The 15,659-nt window shown below is 45.1% G+C and overlaps 1 protein-coding gene across 2 annotated transcripts in view; it reads left to right on the top strand.

Annotated features, from left to right (window-relative positions):
- Positions 1–302: 302 nt before the first annotated feature.
- TMEM219 (transmembrane protein 219) overlaps positions 303–15,659 on the top strand; it is a 557,800-nt gene continuing 542,443 nt past the window's right edge. The window contains exon 1 of one of the 2 annotated variants that reach the window (XM_086932107.1): positions 303–437. Coding sequence is in view for 1 of the 2 variants with exons in the window: in XM_086932108.1 (XP_086788234.1) it covers positions 417–437 (21 nt within the window). In the remaining variant the exon portion in view is untranslated. The remainder of the gene's footprint in view (positions 438–15,659) is intronic. The other variant, XM_086932108.1, reaches the window with a different exon arrangement.

Consider the following 15,659-nt stretch of genomic DNA (forward strand, 5'->3'; position numbering starts at 1 on the left):
CGTTGCGTTGTCGTAGTTATTTTGTAAACATCGCAGGGTTTTGTACGGTCATGCACTTAAAGTGCTGTTGGCTAAAACTATACTCAACCACCCGGCTTTGTCTCGCCTGCGCTTATAATTTTTGCCACGACAGCGCCAGCCAAAAGCACGGATTTGTTTTATCCGTCGGAATGAATTCGTGAAGCTATTAGTTTCAATTCTTGAACAACACGAAGTAAGCCCGAAACACAAACGTTGTCCACATTCGGTGCTCACGGTGCCATCTATTGGGCGCCATATTTACGTGTATCCGTATACGTGGTAAACTACGTTTTCTTGCGCCCGTTGGTTGGCAGGCTAAACTGTATGCCCAATCCAAGGTGTCTGACGTGCTCGCTGAGCAGCGGGTATCGCACTGCTGGCTACTTTAACTTCGAATGAGACAGCACAAGGATGCAGTAAGTGAATGGGGAATCAGTTATACGCCGCACAGAGCGACACGAGATGATCTCTTTTTATAATTTAACGAGTGGGCTGTAGCATTGATTGTGTTAAGTCAGTGGCCATGTCTTGATCGTCCTCTTGGTGTAAGATGTTGGGTGCACGAGAAGACGTGGGCGAGCCAACAAATTAACAGGGAGGACCAAGGGTCTGGCTCGGAATTTAGCACCCGTGCAGGAGCCGAGCTCTGAAAATATGTAAATCGTGCAACAAACCACAGAAACTATGATAAAATGTTGTTGAAATGCTGTCACACGCAATATTAAAGAAAAAGGAGTTTTGGTAAATTATAAATTTTTCTGCCTGGTATGACAACATTTAAACATGAAAGTTGCAGTTTAACCATGTTTCCTGGTGTCATTCTGTACCAATCAGCCGTTTAAACGGGTATCTATTTGCTTTTCCTTATATTAAGGCTTTGTTTTTGACCTCTTATGCAGTTTTCAAAACATAGTGAAAACTCGATATGAAGGTGTTGGAGTGCTTTACTTGAGCACTAGTTTCTTTACACATGCATTGTTTATAGGCATGTGGAGATTTAGTGATTTTTTCCAAAGTTGAAAATGTTATACCATTTGTCAACAAGAATTTTTAATTCTATTAAGGGCATGGAGACGAAGATTATGTAGTCTCTGCCTGCATTATTTTAAACAGCAGCCTGGTAAACAAACTAACTACAGAGATGTAAAAGGAAACTACAAATTTCATAAATTAAATAACAACAAGTTACTTGGTAGTATGTCTAATAAGCAACAGTCATATACTATGTTCCCGCTAAGGGGTCGATTACGATGCCATTCGGAAGAGCTCCGAATCTGATTCGGATTTGCAGAATCTGATTCAGAACACTTGTTTCCAATCGAATCGCACACTGTTCCCATTGACCGCTTACGATGCCTGAACATCTGTTGGAGCTGTCCGAAACGGTTCTGAAAGGCATTCGGACAGGTCGAGTCTTTCTTGCCGAATCGTACAGCTATGGACTCGATTCCGAGCAAGCGATCATGATGACCGATTCGGACAGCCATTCCGATTAGGTCTGAATGAAACGGCTGTCGGAATCTGTTTTTGGGGGCCCGTACTTGACCCCCCCTTCACCCAGGGCCTCTTTCCAACCATGCACAGCGTGGCAGGCACCATGGGGTGCCTGCCACAGGGTGCACGATTTTCCCCAGTCATGCCTTTCCTTAATGGGAGCTTGTGTTCTCATTCACAACACAGGCTCCCATTGAAGTCAATGAGAGTCCAACCAAATTGTATCTGGATGGATCAAAATTGCTTGGTCGGACTTCCCCGATCTGAGTCGATCGGAAAGCATTCCGGAACCAAATAGTTCGGAATGCTTTCTAGACGAGAACGTTATTGGCCCCATGTCCGCGCACAGTATACATTTTCACCGTGCAGGTGGCCTTAAGGAGTGCGCAAAACAAAGGAATCTCTTGCTAACAGGAGAAGAACTCTCCGTGAGCTGTTAATCGAGACATAGTGAAGCGTGGTATTTTTTTCTCCTGACTCTGGATTATCCAAGGTGTGACTCCTCCTTCCACCTCACCACCGCCCTTCTCAGGGGAAAACCAAGTAACTCACTCTTTTGAAATTGCAACAGCAGACTTACACACTTTGCAGTGTGGAAATAAGGAATATGTTTGCACAGGTATCACAATTTTATAATAAAACCATACCAACAAACAAGCTGTTTTATTTACGTGCTTGTATTTTAAAAATGTTGCGCCTGCAAAAGCTCCGGATGTTCAAAACAACAGTGTTTCGTTCAACCTGATTTAATTGGGGAAATAAAGAAATACCGAGCTAAAAAAGAAAAGTGAACCTGGCGGAAAATCTGCCATAAAATAATTTGCATCTCAGACATTAAAGTCTGGGAGGAATGTTCCCCTACTTACATTCTTAAGGTTAATGAAAGGGACCAACTTTGTCGAAAACGTTAAGTTAATAAATTATTCTCTGAGCACACATTTAAAAGCAGTGCTCCTGTTCTTTTAAACATATATGTGATTTCTCCACAACATCCTTATTTATTTATTTTATTTTAAAAGTTTTATATAGCGCTAGCTTAACCTGTAAGTATCAGAGCGCTTTACATACACATAGTAAACAGCAGAATGACATTACATTACATAGTAGGCCGGCAGTAAGGAAGCAAAGCATAGAAACAAAAAAATACTGCATGGACAAAAAATATGCAGTGCAGCGGAGGAGGAGAGAGCAATAAAAGAAAAGGCGAGAGTGACATAGTCCGGTCACGCACTATCCATGAGTGTCCAGAGAGACAGAGGAGACAGAGGACCAGTCAGCAGCATGAATAAGGTCCTCCAGATGAGCCCCCAAGGAGAACGCCTTAGAGGGTATTGCGCCTCTGACGGAGTGTGCCCCAAAGTGAGAGACGTCAATCCTCGCCTCCTGCATGACCCATCTGATCCAGTGGGCTTTAGTGGGAGGAGAGACCGCTTTGAAAGACTTTCTGAGTGAGATCAGTAGTTACCACTCCCCGTGGGGATGGAGCTCCTCCATCATGCTCTCATACGCCTTGAGACAACAAACCACAGACACAGCTTGAGGTGCCTATCGAAGGCGGGATAAGACACCACTCTGGAATCAGTCTTCGTACTTCTAGAGATATGAAAGCTGACCCCTTGCAGAGTAAAGATCAGTCTGAAATGTCCAGCGCCCGTACATTTGATACTCTCCTGCACGATACTAGGCATAGAAGTTAAATGTAAATGTCGGGTATTTGTAAAGCGCACTGTTACTTTAACCGAGTGTCCTGGCGCTGCAGACCGCTGGGGAACCCGTCCTGGTTTTCCCTGTGAGATGGTCCCTTTACTGGGTATCTCCAGGGTGAAACCAGGCATCCCTGGCGTCTGTGGGGGGCCGTTGTAGAGATGAGGCAAGCTTAATGCCCAGAGTTACCGAGTGTGTTCCCAGGTTAGAGTAGGCACTAAGGCGAGAATTATCGAGTCTGTTGACCCCTGGTCCACAACCCTGCCGCGTCGGGAATTGAACCCTGGTCCCGGGCCGTTCTCTGCTTACAGGTCTGCCGCCTCTAACCAGTGAGCCACACCTCTCCACCTCTCCAGTTTGGCTAGCTTTGTCGACCGTGCCTTCTGAGACAGATACTTGTTTGATGGCCACAACTTAAAAAGGAAGAGGACCTTGTTACCATCCCACAGATTGGAGTATTTAGGTTGAGGGGGAAGAGAGAGGTGGATCCCTCTCATCAGTTTACATAAGAAATGATGCTGCCCCCCACCACCGCTGCTTGAACAGGGACATGGCCTGCAGAAATTGCCGAGCTATAAGAGTTTATCATACGATAGGCCAATCCTTTAGATGCCAAGGATGCTAGAAAGTTCATGATGTGGACCACTTCGCACCCCATGGGATCCTGATTGTTCCGAAGACACCGACCAACCCATCGGGTCCAGGCTGATCTGTAGCGTTTGTTAGTGCCGTCCTCCCAGGCTGACACTAGGATTATCTCAGCCTCCAGTGAAAGGCCTAGAAGTTGACAACAACACCTGAAATCCACCATGCCATGAGGGGCAACTGACCCTGGAGCACCAGGGGATGCGGATCGCCCTGGGGATTCTGGAGGAGAAACTGATCCCAGGGTAGAAGGATTAGAGAATCCCAGGAAAGTTCCAGAAGAACTGGAAACCGCACTTGAGATTTCCAGTAAGGGTGATCAAAACCACCTGTGCCTGCTGTCTGGGCAGAGAGGCACATAATCATTGCAAAAGGCACAAAGGTGTAACCCGTCTCCTGCGGCTAGCCTTGGAGGAGAGCATCAGTTGCTGCTGCCAGCGAAACCGGCTTCCAGCTGAAGAACCTTGGAAGCTGGGTGTCAAGGCAGGAAGCGAAAAGATCCACCGAGAACAGGCCTCAAAGGGACTGTATTCTTTGAAAGACTTGGGGTCCAACTGTCAAAGGCTCCTGTTCGACCATGCCCTGGAGTACCAGTCTGTAATGACGTTGGACACTTCAGGAAGGTATTCCGCCGTTACCGAGACACTGCGGTCTAGACAGAACGTACAGAACTCTCTGGCCAGGTCCGCAAGCATTTTGGACTTCGTACTGCCTAGGTGGTTTATGTAGCACACAGCCAACACATCCATCTTGAGGAGGACACTGCAGCTGATCCTGTCCTTCGTCCAACACCTGATGGCGAAAGACACGGCCAGCAGCTCCAGACAGTTGATATGAAGCTGATGCTCGTCTGCGGACCACTATCCTCCTGTAAAGGAGTCTCTGCAGCGCGCTCCCCATCCAGACTTGCTGGCGCCGGACTCTATAACTATCTCAGGAGTTGACCCTAAATGGCCCGCCCATTCCAGGCCTCCATATGGTCCAAAGAACATCTCATCTCTATCCTCACTTCCTCCGTGAGCGGAACCTGTTCGGAGTACTGAAGGCCCCATTGCAGGTGGGAGGCCTTGAGGCGCTGGAGGGCCCTGTAGTGAAGCGGACCTGGGAAGACTGCCTGTATGGAGGAAGAAAGGAGACCCACCACTCTGGCTACCTGCTGAAGAGATGTCGTGGTTCGAGCCGGAGTAATCTGCAACTCCCTCCGGATTTTGGATACCTTTCGGGTCGGCAGACTTAAAGTTTTCTGCACTGAGTGTATAATAAACCTGAGGAAGGTGGTCCTCTATGTCGGGTCAGCAGAGACTTCTTCTCATTTACTACAAACCCCAAATCCTGCAGTAGATCCACTGCTTTCTGAAGGTGCTCCGCCAGCCGAGTCGGGGATTGATCCAACAAGAGGCGATCGTCGAGGTATATGATAGGGCGGAAGCCTCGGGACCCGAGGTACTCCACCACCAGTTTGAGTACCTTGGTGAAGCACCAAGGTGCCGACCAGAGACCGAAAGGAAGGGTTGTAACCTCGTAAACTTGCCCTCTCCACTGGAACTGGAGAAATATGTGATGAGGGGGGAAAATAGGGACTGCTAGATAGGCTTCCTTTAAGTTGAGGCGCACCATCCAGTCGTCTGGGCGCTGGAGATCGTGCAGCAGGTGAACACCCTCCATTTTGAAGTGGCGTTAGACCAACTAGCTGTTGAACTCCTTCAAATTGATGATCTTGCGCTGCCCCTGTCTGACTTGTCCACCAAAAACACATTGCTTAGAAAACCACGTGGGTGGAGGGAGGAGCAGGATATTGCCCCTTTGAGGAGAAGTTCTGCCACCTCCTTGTAGACCAGAGCAGCCTGGGAGTCCGCGAAAGTTAACGGCAGGGGCAGAGTCAACTGATGTGGGGACCCATAAAACTCAATGCGGAAACCTCTGATGGTCTGGAGTATCCGCGGTAATGCGCTCCCAGTTGCGCACGAAAAGAACCAACCTGCCCCCCACTTGTAAATGGGGGACTGGGAGGCGCCCCTGGAGCCATGAACGCAGTTACCTTTGCGGAACTGTAAGAACTCCTGTCTGGGCTGCTCCTGTGGCGTCTTGGAACCTCTGGCAAGGCCTTGGGTGTAGAAACAGCCGGCCGAGCGCCCCGGCCACATACATTTTTTTTCAGTTGGAAGACCTTCTTAATTGACGCTTGCGCCTTGTCCAGGGTGGTGAACGTGGCGACAAACTTGGTCATCTCCTAGATAAAGGGCTCCCTAAAGACTGGCCTTGTGCCTCAGCGCCTGCCTCGAGAAAGTGAGGCCCCCAAGTTTGGGGCCAACTTTTCAGAGGAGAGAATGGTGCCTCGCAAGGGCGCAATTTGTGTTGCCAAGAAAGACTATGGTGTGCTGCACCCACCCTGAGACCGATTCGGGGTAGATAGTAGTATTTTAGGTTTTAGCATCCTCTTCCAGAGCAAGGATTTTGGTGATGGGGCAACAGACATCCAGGAGTTTGTCCTGGCAGGCTTTCTAGGACTTGTCTATCCCTTTTTTTGCGGTCCCAGATATGTTTCTGCAGGAAAGTGGCTATTCTAGCATTAATCTTCCGATTGACCGCCACCTTACCCGAGAGGGCAGGACGGGGACACTCTGCCCTGAGGTTTACCCCAACTTCTTTTCCTAAGGGCTTCCTGAGGCAGCTTGCCGCAAATTGCGCCACTTAACTTGACGGGCCCATTCCACAGAGCAAGGGTGGACAAGGTTTTCGGGAACTGAAATATCAGAGGGAGGTTCTGTCCCACTGGAGGGGGGTGCCAAGACCTCGAAGGTCTGATGGTTAAACTCGTTAGGGGAGTCCTTATCACCCCTTCCAGACCACCTTGGAGAATCAGTATCCACGTCCCCTGGTGCGACCGTCTCGGGGAAAGGATGGGCCAAAAGGCTTTAGGTGCTCAAATGCGCCAAGATCCATGGGCGAGTCATGCTTGCGCTTAGGCGCACGATTAGGAACGAGGGAGGGGTCCCGCGAGGAGGAGGGCTCTGCATAGGCTGTGACAGGATGCCTAATGTGCTGCCTTCCCCTGCCCGAACTTGGTCAGCAGCAGGAGGGCAGAAATGTGTCAGCAGCATCAATTTTGTGCTGTCCGGGTCGAGAAAGCTGGCACCGGATAGACCAGTGACCCCACGAAGCTCGCTTCTGAAGGGTGGAATCATGCCTGATACACCGGTTACCAATGTGCAGGTATGATTCCAAGGTGTTTAATACCAAACACAATATGTTTCTATGCAGCTGTTTTCGAGATAGCATGTACCTCGAGGTTATAATGCTCCTCTAGCTATATGTCTGGCTGAGTCACAGAAAACCTGTGAGCATGGTCTCCGAATGCTGGAGAGGGGCTCTGCTCATGCAGGGGCACCCTCTCACACAAAACTCAGCTCCCTGCCTTCAGGAGTGACAAGGCCTACAGTTGGGATGACTTATACGTTTTAAGTGTAGTGACCAATAGATATAGTGAACCTATATCTAAGTAAGTGGTGCAAGCTTACACAGGTTGCAGTTGCAGACCTGTAGTTCCATTTTGCACGGCCTCTCATGGGTGGCATAATACATGCTTCAGCCCATGCGAGGCCTCTGGGGTACCTATGCCCTGGGTACATGTGTACCTATATACTAGGGACTGATAAGGGTACCCCAGTATCCAATCTGGAGTGTACTAAAGTACATGTATGTCAATTTAAAGGAGAAATCATATAGACAGAGGTCCTGATTAGCAGGATACCAGTCAGACGTCAAAAACAGTGAAACATCAAGCAAAAAGTGGGCGTAACCACAAGAATCAGATCCTACTTTCCTACACAACACCCACCAAACTAAAGAACATGAGACTAACCATGACCAGTTGAGTCTTCATTTTTTAAGTGGAAATATCTGAAGAGTCCACCTGCATTGGCATGGTTACTCCCAGGTCTATGTTCCATTGTATAGTCCACCCCCTGTAGGGAAATGGACCACTTCAAAAGTTTGGGGGTTTCACCCTTCATCTGTGATAGCCATAAGAGGGGCTTATGGTCTGTCTGCACAATGAAGTGAGTGCCAAACAAGTATGGCCTCGGCTTCTTCAGTGCCCAAGCCACAGCAAAGGCTTCCCTCTCAATAGCTGACCAAAGTTTCTCTCTGGGGGTCAGCCTTCTGCTTATAAAAGCTATTGGCTGATCCTGACTCTCTTCATTCAGTTGTGATAACACAGCCCCTACCCCCAACTCAGATGCACCAGTTTGAACATCGAATTGTTTGGAATAGTCAGGAGTTTGCAGAATGGGAGCAGTACACTTGCCCTGCTTCAGATCATCAAATGCCTTTTGACAGCTAACTGTCCACTGAATTTTCTGGGGAAATTTCTTAGAGGTCAGATCATTCAAGGGGTTCACTATAGATCCATATCCCTTGACAAACCTCAAGTAATACCCACTCAGACCCAATAAAGCTCTGACCTGAGTCTGGGTAGTTGGAGCAACCCAGTCAATGTGGGTCTGGATTTTGCTCTGCAATGGTTGAACCTGGCCTCCACCCACAAGGTGGCCCAGGTACACAACGAGTACTCTGCCCTATCTGGCACTTGGTGATCTTTATAGTGAGGCCTGCCGTTTGCAGGGCACCCAGAACATTTCTTAGGTGGACCAGGTGATCCTCCCAGCTGGAACTAAAGACAGCAATATTATCAAGATAAGCTGCACTATAGTCTTCCAGGCCTGTGAGAACTGTTTTCACCAACCTTTAAAATGCGGCAGGTGCATTCTTCAAGCCAAAGGGCATCGCAATGAATTTATAATGCCCACTAGGGGTTGAAAATGCTGTTTTTGGTTTGGTATCCTCAGCTAGTCTGATTTGCCATTGACCAGTAGTGAGGTCAATGTACTCAAGAACTTGGCTTAGGCCAAGGTTTCAATAAGTTCATCTGCCCTAGGAATAGGGTAAGCATTCGTCATAGTGACTGCATTGAGTCCCCTGTAGTCTACACAAAACTTAATTTCTCTTTTACCACCCTGGGTATGAGACTTGGGTACCAGGACTACTGGACTAGCCCAAGGGTTATCTGAGGGTTCAATGACTCCCAATTCCAGCATCTTTTGGACATCCGTCCTTATGCAGTCCATAAGGCAGGTTGCCTGTAAATCTTATTTTTAACAGGCAGACTTTCACTTGGGTCCACTTCATGGGTACACCAAGTGGTCTGATTAGGAGTCAGGGAAAACATATGTCTGTACTGATTGAGGACCTTCCTGCAATCAGTCTGTTGCTGCTCAGTGAGGTGGCCTGCCAAGGCTACAACATCAACTGAGCCATCAGGGTTCTGTGAGAGTAGGTCAGGAAGTGGGCCACTCTCTTCCTCCTGTCCCTCATTAGTAGCCATAAGCAAGTCCATGACTGCCCTGTCGACAAATGGCTTGAAACTGTTCAAATGGAACACCATGTGGGGGCTCCTGGGAGTACCAAGGTAGGTGACCTCTCCCTTTTGCTCAATAATGGTATGGGGTTCACTCTATTTGTCCTGGAGGGCTGCTCGGGCCACAGGCTCCAACACCCATACCTTCTGTCCTGGCTGGCAGACAGCCAGCACAGCCTTTTGGTCATGCACAGCTTTCTGTAATTTTTGGCTAGCCTCAAAGTTTTTACTTGCCTTCTTCATATTCTCAGCCACCCTGGAGCAGACACTAAGTACATAGTCTACTAAGTCTTGTTTAGGTGGTTTGAGAGGTAACTCCCATCCCTCCTTCACTAAACAAAAGGGACCCCTAACTGACTGTCCAAACATACGTTCAAAAGGGCTGTAGCCAACTCCCCTTTGAGGAACCTCTCTGTAGGGCAAATAGAAGGCAGGGCAACAGAACATCCCATTTTTGTCTAAGCTTTTCTGGGAGGCCCATGATCATGCCCTTCAGGGTTTTGTTGAACCTTGCAACTAAACCGTTGCATTGTGGGTGATAGGGTGTGGTACATTTGTAGTTCACTCTACACTCCTTCCTTATAGCAGTGATAGAACTAGACATGAAGTTTGCACCTCTGTCAGTTAAGACCTCCTTAGGAAAACCCACTCTGGAAAAAATTCCCAGGTGGGCCCCGGCCACCACAGGAGCTGTGGTGGTTCTAAGGGGTATTGTGTCTGGGTACCTAGTGGCATGATCCACCACCACTAGAATATATCTGTGCCAAGATGCCGTTGGAGGATCCATTGGACCAATTATGTCAATCCCAACCCTCTCAATGGGAACCCCACAGGCAGTGGTATCAGGGGGGCCTTTGTGGTACCACCTGCCTTACCAGGTGGTACAGAAGTGACAAAAATCCTTTGTGTCCTCTGACATGTGAGGCCTGTGAAAGTGAGGGACAATCCTGTCCCAAGTCTTACTTTGGCCTAGGTGTCCTGCTAAAGGGATATCATGTGTCAATAGGAAGCCCCTAAACTTCAGAGGTATGACCAACCTCCTGATAGCACCAGGCTTGGGGTCCCTACCCTCCGAGTAAAGGAGTTCTTCTTCCCAGTAGATCCTGTGGGACCCACTGGCCCTCCCAGCAGCAGCTTGCTTTCTGAGGAGTTCAAGAGAGGGGCAGTTGTGCTGCCCCTGACTCAGATCTGTCCTGGAAGGTTCCCCTGTCCCCACAAATTCAACCTGGTCATGTTCAAGTATCTCTGAGACAGTTCCTTTACAGGGACACAGGGACTAGGATCATCTTCCTCAGGAGACTGATCCTCACTCTGAGTCTGGGGGGAAGACACTGCCTTAACCCTACTGTTCCTTCTCTTGGAAGGCACTTAGTCTATTTTTCCAGGATCCAGGGCCTGTTCAGTGGCAGACAGTTTGGCCTGTGACCTAGTTACGTCAAACACATCTGCAGAGATGCCCAACATTGCTGCATGTGTCCTGAGTTCCACTTCAGCCCAGGCTGAAGTTTCCAAATCATTGCCCAACAAGGATTCCAGTCGAGGTCTGAGCTAACCACAACCTTCCTATGGCCCGTTACCCCTCCCCAGCTGAAATTAGCAACTGCCAAGAAATGGTCTGTCCTGACATTGTTAGCATTGGTCACTTGGTACATTTCACCAAATATGATCTGGTTAGGGTCCACAAGATCTTTTGTCACCATTGTGATACTTGCTCCGGTGTCCCCTATATGCCATGGACTCCTTACCATTGATCAAAGGCTTTTCACACAAATTGGTAGTGAGGTATACACAGCGCAAAGTCCTAGCAGAAATTATTTTTACATCAGTTGTATCAGTAGCATCATAAGGGAACCAAAGACAACGACCACCCTATGTTGTCAAAAAATAACAATACCCAAAAGCAATTGTTATTATATCATGAAATAAAAGTAGGAACCCTGAGCTGGATTAAAGTATTAGAGATATAAATACAGATTTTCAAATCAGATTTCCATATGCAGATGTTGTGATCATCAGTCTTTTTTCTTTATTTTCATGTCAGTTGTTTCTTGAAGACTTGTTGATACACAGATAATTTCTTTGATAATGCAGACAACAGCCGACAGCCAGCAACCAACAGCCAACAAGTGTTTCGTCTGAAGGGTATAACCCAAAGACTTCCTCAGGGCTGTAATCAAACAGACATTGAACCTAGTTATAATTTCCAAACAATTATACCAAGCCTTAAAATCTAACCACCACCATGAACAAAATAAGAAGGAAAAAGCAATAGAAACACCCAAAATGTGCATGAGAAAAAGCCACTCCATAGATGACACCATCCCAAAACATCACTATCCTTGTAAACCATATGTGCCACGTAGACATGTGCTTAAAGATATGTCACATATGTCCCTCATATCGACCAATCATTAAAATGCATGCACGTATGCACCAACCAACCGTGTTCCTAGACAACATTATTATATTAGAAATCAAGGGATTTTCCACACTGCGTTTCAAAATAAACGTAATAAGTGCTATTATTTATATCATTTATTATACTAGTCACAATCTTTTAGAAAATTAATTCATCTTGCTATTTAAAAAAGACTTACCGAATATATTTTCTTTGGTAAGCATCAGTATTTATAAACCTCCATTGCCGCAAATTCCATCAAACAACTACAATCCACGAATGATATTTCCTTGAGGCTTATAACCGCAACCAAACGAAGTACACTTGATCAGAGTGAAAGCTCCAAATTTTAAAGCATATCTAAAAAGGGAAAAAATACATACACTTTCAATAGATTCCTATCTTATGTTTGCATAATAGTTAGTCTTCCTAAACCAGAAACTCATAACTGGAAACTCCTTTATAACAACTATCACAACAATGTTTGTGTGGGTGTGTATATATATATATATATATATATATATATATATATATATATATATATATATATATATATATATATATATATATATATATATATATATATATATATATATTTACTCCACCCTATATCGCGTTCAATTTTGTAGTCCCAAATAAAGGAGCAGTGACAATTCCGCTCACAAGAACAAACAATCATACCGAAACAATATATATAAAACCTCTTCTTAGACCCTTAGCACGTTATTCAAACTATCGTTCCCAACAGAAATATTTACATTAAAAGTTGGGTACATAGTATCACAACGGTAGACCTCCGTAATTTTATCCCACAAGATAACTATCTGTATTAAGCCACAATATTTATTATAAATTCTAGTTCATCACTCACCCAAGGATTATTAGATGGATCCCTGCATAACGTGGTAGTCGGGGTATGGCGTATTGCACCAGCGCCATTTTTCACGAGTTATTTATTACCAAAGATCTACAACACTAAAGACGGACAGCGAACAACTTGATCAGACCACAATGGGCGCCTTCTTTGAATAGAAAAGATATGCTGCCAATAACAATTTTACTAATACTTCATATATGAAACTACATGTTAACAACATTAACAAATGGGGAGCTAAAAACCGCAATCCAGAAGTCCTGTAATATTCACACTCACTGTACCGCATCAATATTCCAATCATTTACATACAATATAAACCGCGTTATCCAAATGAATATATACATCAGATAAAAACATCCTATTTAAAAATTATACCGTGCCTCTGCAATTATTACATAAATTGAACAGAAAACGAAAACGGTTAAAAGTTAAAGCCAAATAAGTAAAGAAGAGCTGGGAGGGAAAGAAAAGTAAGAGAAAGAGGGAGCGAGGAAAAGACTGATATCCAAAAGAAAGGGTGAATACTTCGGTGCTTCAAAAGAAGGAATAATGTCACTAACACACCTAAAGCATATTAGCAATATACATTACATTACTTATTATTCTCTTAACCAAAAATTCTTTTTTTTTATTAGAAGAAAGACCTGGTCGTAACAGAGAATAAATACATTTCATCCAAACATATATCTTAAGTTAAAAAGCAGTTATAGTTTAGAAAAAAATCAGTTTGTAGCACCAGTTAAAAACAGCAGTACATAGAGAAAAGAAAGGTAAATACATCATTTACAGATATATACAGAATTATATACGGGGTGTTATCCAATCCCTTATTGGTCTCCAAATATTCTGCCCCACTCTCTCATCACTCTACATCTACGTTTATAAAGGGCGTAATCGATATTGTATATTCCCAATAGCCTTACCAGCCTCATCTGATAAGAGGGGGGTGATACATCCTTCCACCCAGCGGCTATCAACAGCTGGAAGACCGCTACTGATATAAATATAAAAGCTTCATTCTCCTTGATAAGGCCCAAGTTGCTATCAGCTCCAATTACCATTAGGGTAGGGGACAGGTTTATCTTAAAACCTAGCAGCCCCTCCGAGAATCTTTCTATCTCCCCCGTAAAGATAGTTATCTTATCACAATAATAAAACATATGTAAAAGGTCAGCTGGGCCTTCCAAGCATCTAGGGCATTTGTCATTCCCTCTTTCCCCCCAATCAAACAATTTAGCAGGGGTGAAATACAAATTAAAAAGTGTTTTATATTGTTGGGCTTTCAGGTTTGAGGACCAGAATACTTTATTTGATAACTGCAGGGATTTGTATAAGTTTGCATCCGGGTCAGCCAATTTGAGAGCCCAGGACTTTTCACTCTTTTCTAGGTCATCATGCAAGCTAGCAATCAAATTACCATAGATCATTTTAATTTTAGATCCACCCTTCAACTGATAGTCTATAATACTAATCTGGCCTCCTGGAGTGATCCGGGGCCTAATGTTCTTCAATAATCTGGAAATTTGCAAGTACTTGAAGGCCTGATTTGCTTGAATTCCGAATTTCTGCTGTATTTCCAAGAAGCTCAGGAGATTATCAGCTTCATAAATATCTCCTATTCTTTTAATCCCTTGTTGTTCCCACAGTGCCTCCATGCTATCATAGCTAATCTGAGAAAAGATATTAGAGTTCCAAAGGGGAGTAAAATAGTTGATTTTAGGAATTTCCAAAGCTTTTCGAATATTAGACCAAATTTCCCAGACACTCTCAACCACCTTATAGCGCGTCTTCTTATAATATTGCCTGTTATTCCTGCGTAACAGAAGACCGAGTGCCTCTTTACCCAGCAACATCTCATATATAGATGGTATATCCTGGTTATCGTATCGAATGCCAAAAGTTTTTGTCGCTGGTTCGAATAGAATCGCCATCTGGTTCAGCAGACAGGCCCATTGATAAAATCTGATATTCAGCTTTGCCAGCCCACCCCATGATTGGGGAAGTGATAAGAATTTCCCCGAACGTCTAATTTTGCCATATTGCCAAACAAAGCGTATTAATACTGACTCAATTGTTTTTAACGTAATGTCATCCATCAGATAGGGAATTGAGCGAAAAAAATAGAGTATTTTAGGAAGCATAGTCATTTTAAGTACGTTTACTCTCCCTATAATAGAAAGATGGAGAACATCAATTCTCTTAAGCTCTGTGTTTATTATTTTTACCAATGGATTGAAATACATTTTTACAATATCCGTGCTCACAGAGCTAGCCCGAATTCCTAAATAGACTGCTGACTCCTGGTATCTTTGATCTACTTTAAAGATGTTGTTTGTGCAGATTATCTGCGTTTTACTTTCACTGAGAAGATACCCTGAACCCCGTCCAAACTCCTTTGCTATGCCAGCAATCACTACCATGGCTTCCTCTGGTTCTGGCGTAATAATAGCCAGATCATCTGCATAGGCTAGCAGTTTTGTTTTATAGCCATTACAGACCACTGGTTTAATTTCTACGCAATCTAATAGATATCGTACCAACGGATCAATATACATCGCAAAAGAATAGGTGAGCAGGGACACCCCTGCCGTGTCCCTCTTGAAATGCAGAATAGTTCTGACGAGCCTCCCATTAATTGGATCCTTGCTTTTGGCTCGGAATACATTGCCCTAATTGCTCTCGTAATTTTTGGGCCAAAACCCCTTCGGCCCAATATCCCCCACAAATAATTCCATGCAACACGTTCAAAGGCCCTTTCGGCATCAAGGAGGATCATGACCATCGGTCCCCCCGTGGCAGCATGGGCATCAAACAATGATATGGCACGTCTAATATGATCCGTGGTCCCCCGACCCGGAATAAATCCATCCTGCCACGGAGAAACCAGACGACCAATGAACCCCCCAGCCTCTTGGCCAAGACCTTTGAGTATATCTTGTTGTCCGAATTTATGAGTGATATTGTGCGGTAAGAGCCAGGTTTCTCTTTAGGTTTGCCCTTTTTATGAAATACAATGATATTAGTCTCTTCCCATGAATGTGGAACCTTACCAGAAAATACAATACCATTAAATAAGTCCAACAAGATGGGAGCAATTTCCTTCT

The sequence above is a fragment of the Lissotriton vulgaris genome, chromosome 7, assembly GCF_964263255.1.
Source record: "Lissotriton vulgaris chromosome 7, aLisVul1.2, whole genome shotgun sequence".
Taxonomy (NCBI): Eukaryota; Metazoa; Chordata; class Amphibia; order Caudata; family Salamandridae; genus Lissotriton; species Lissotriton vulgaris.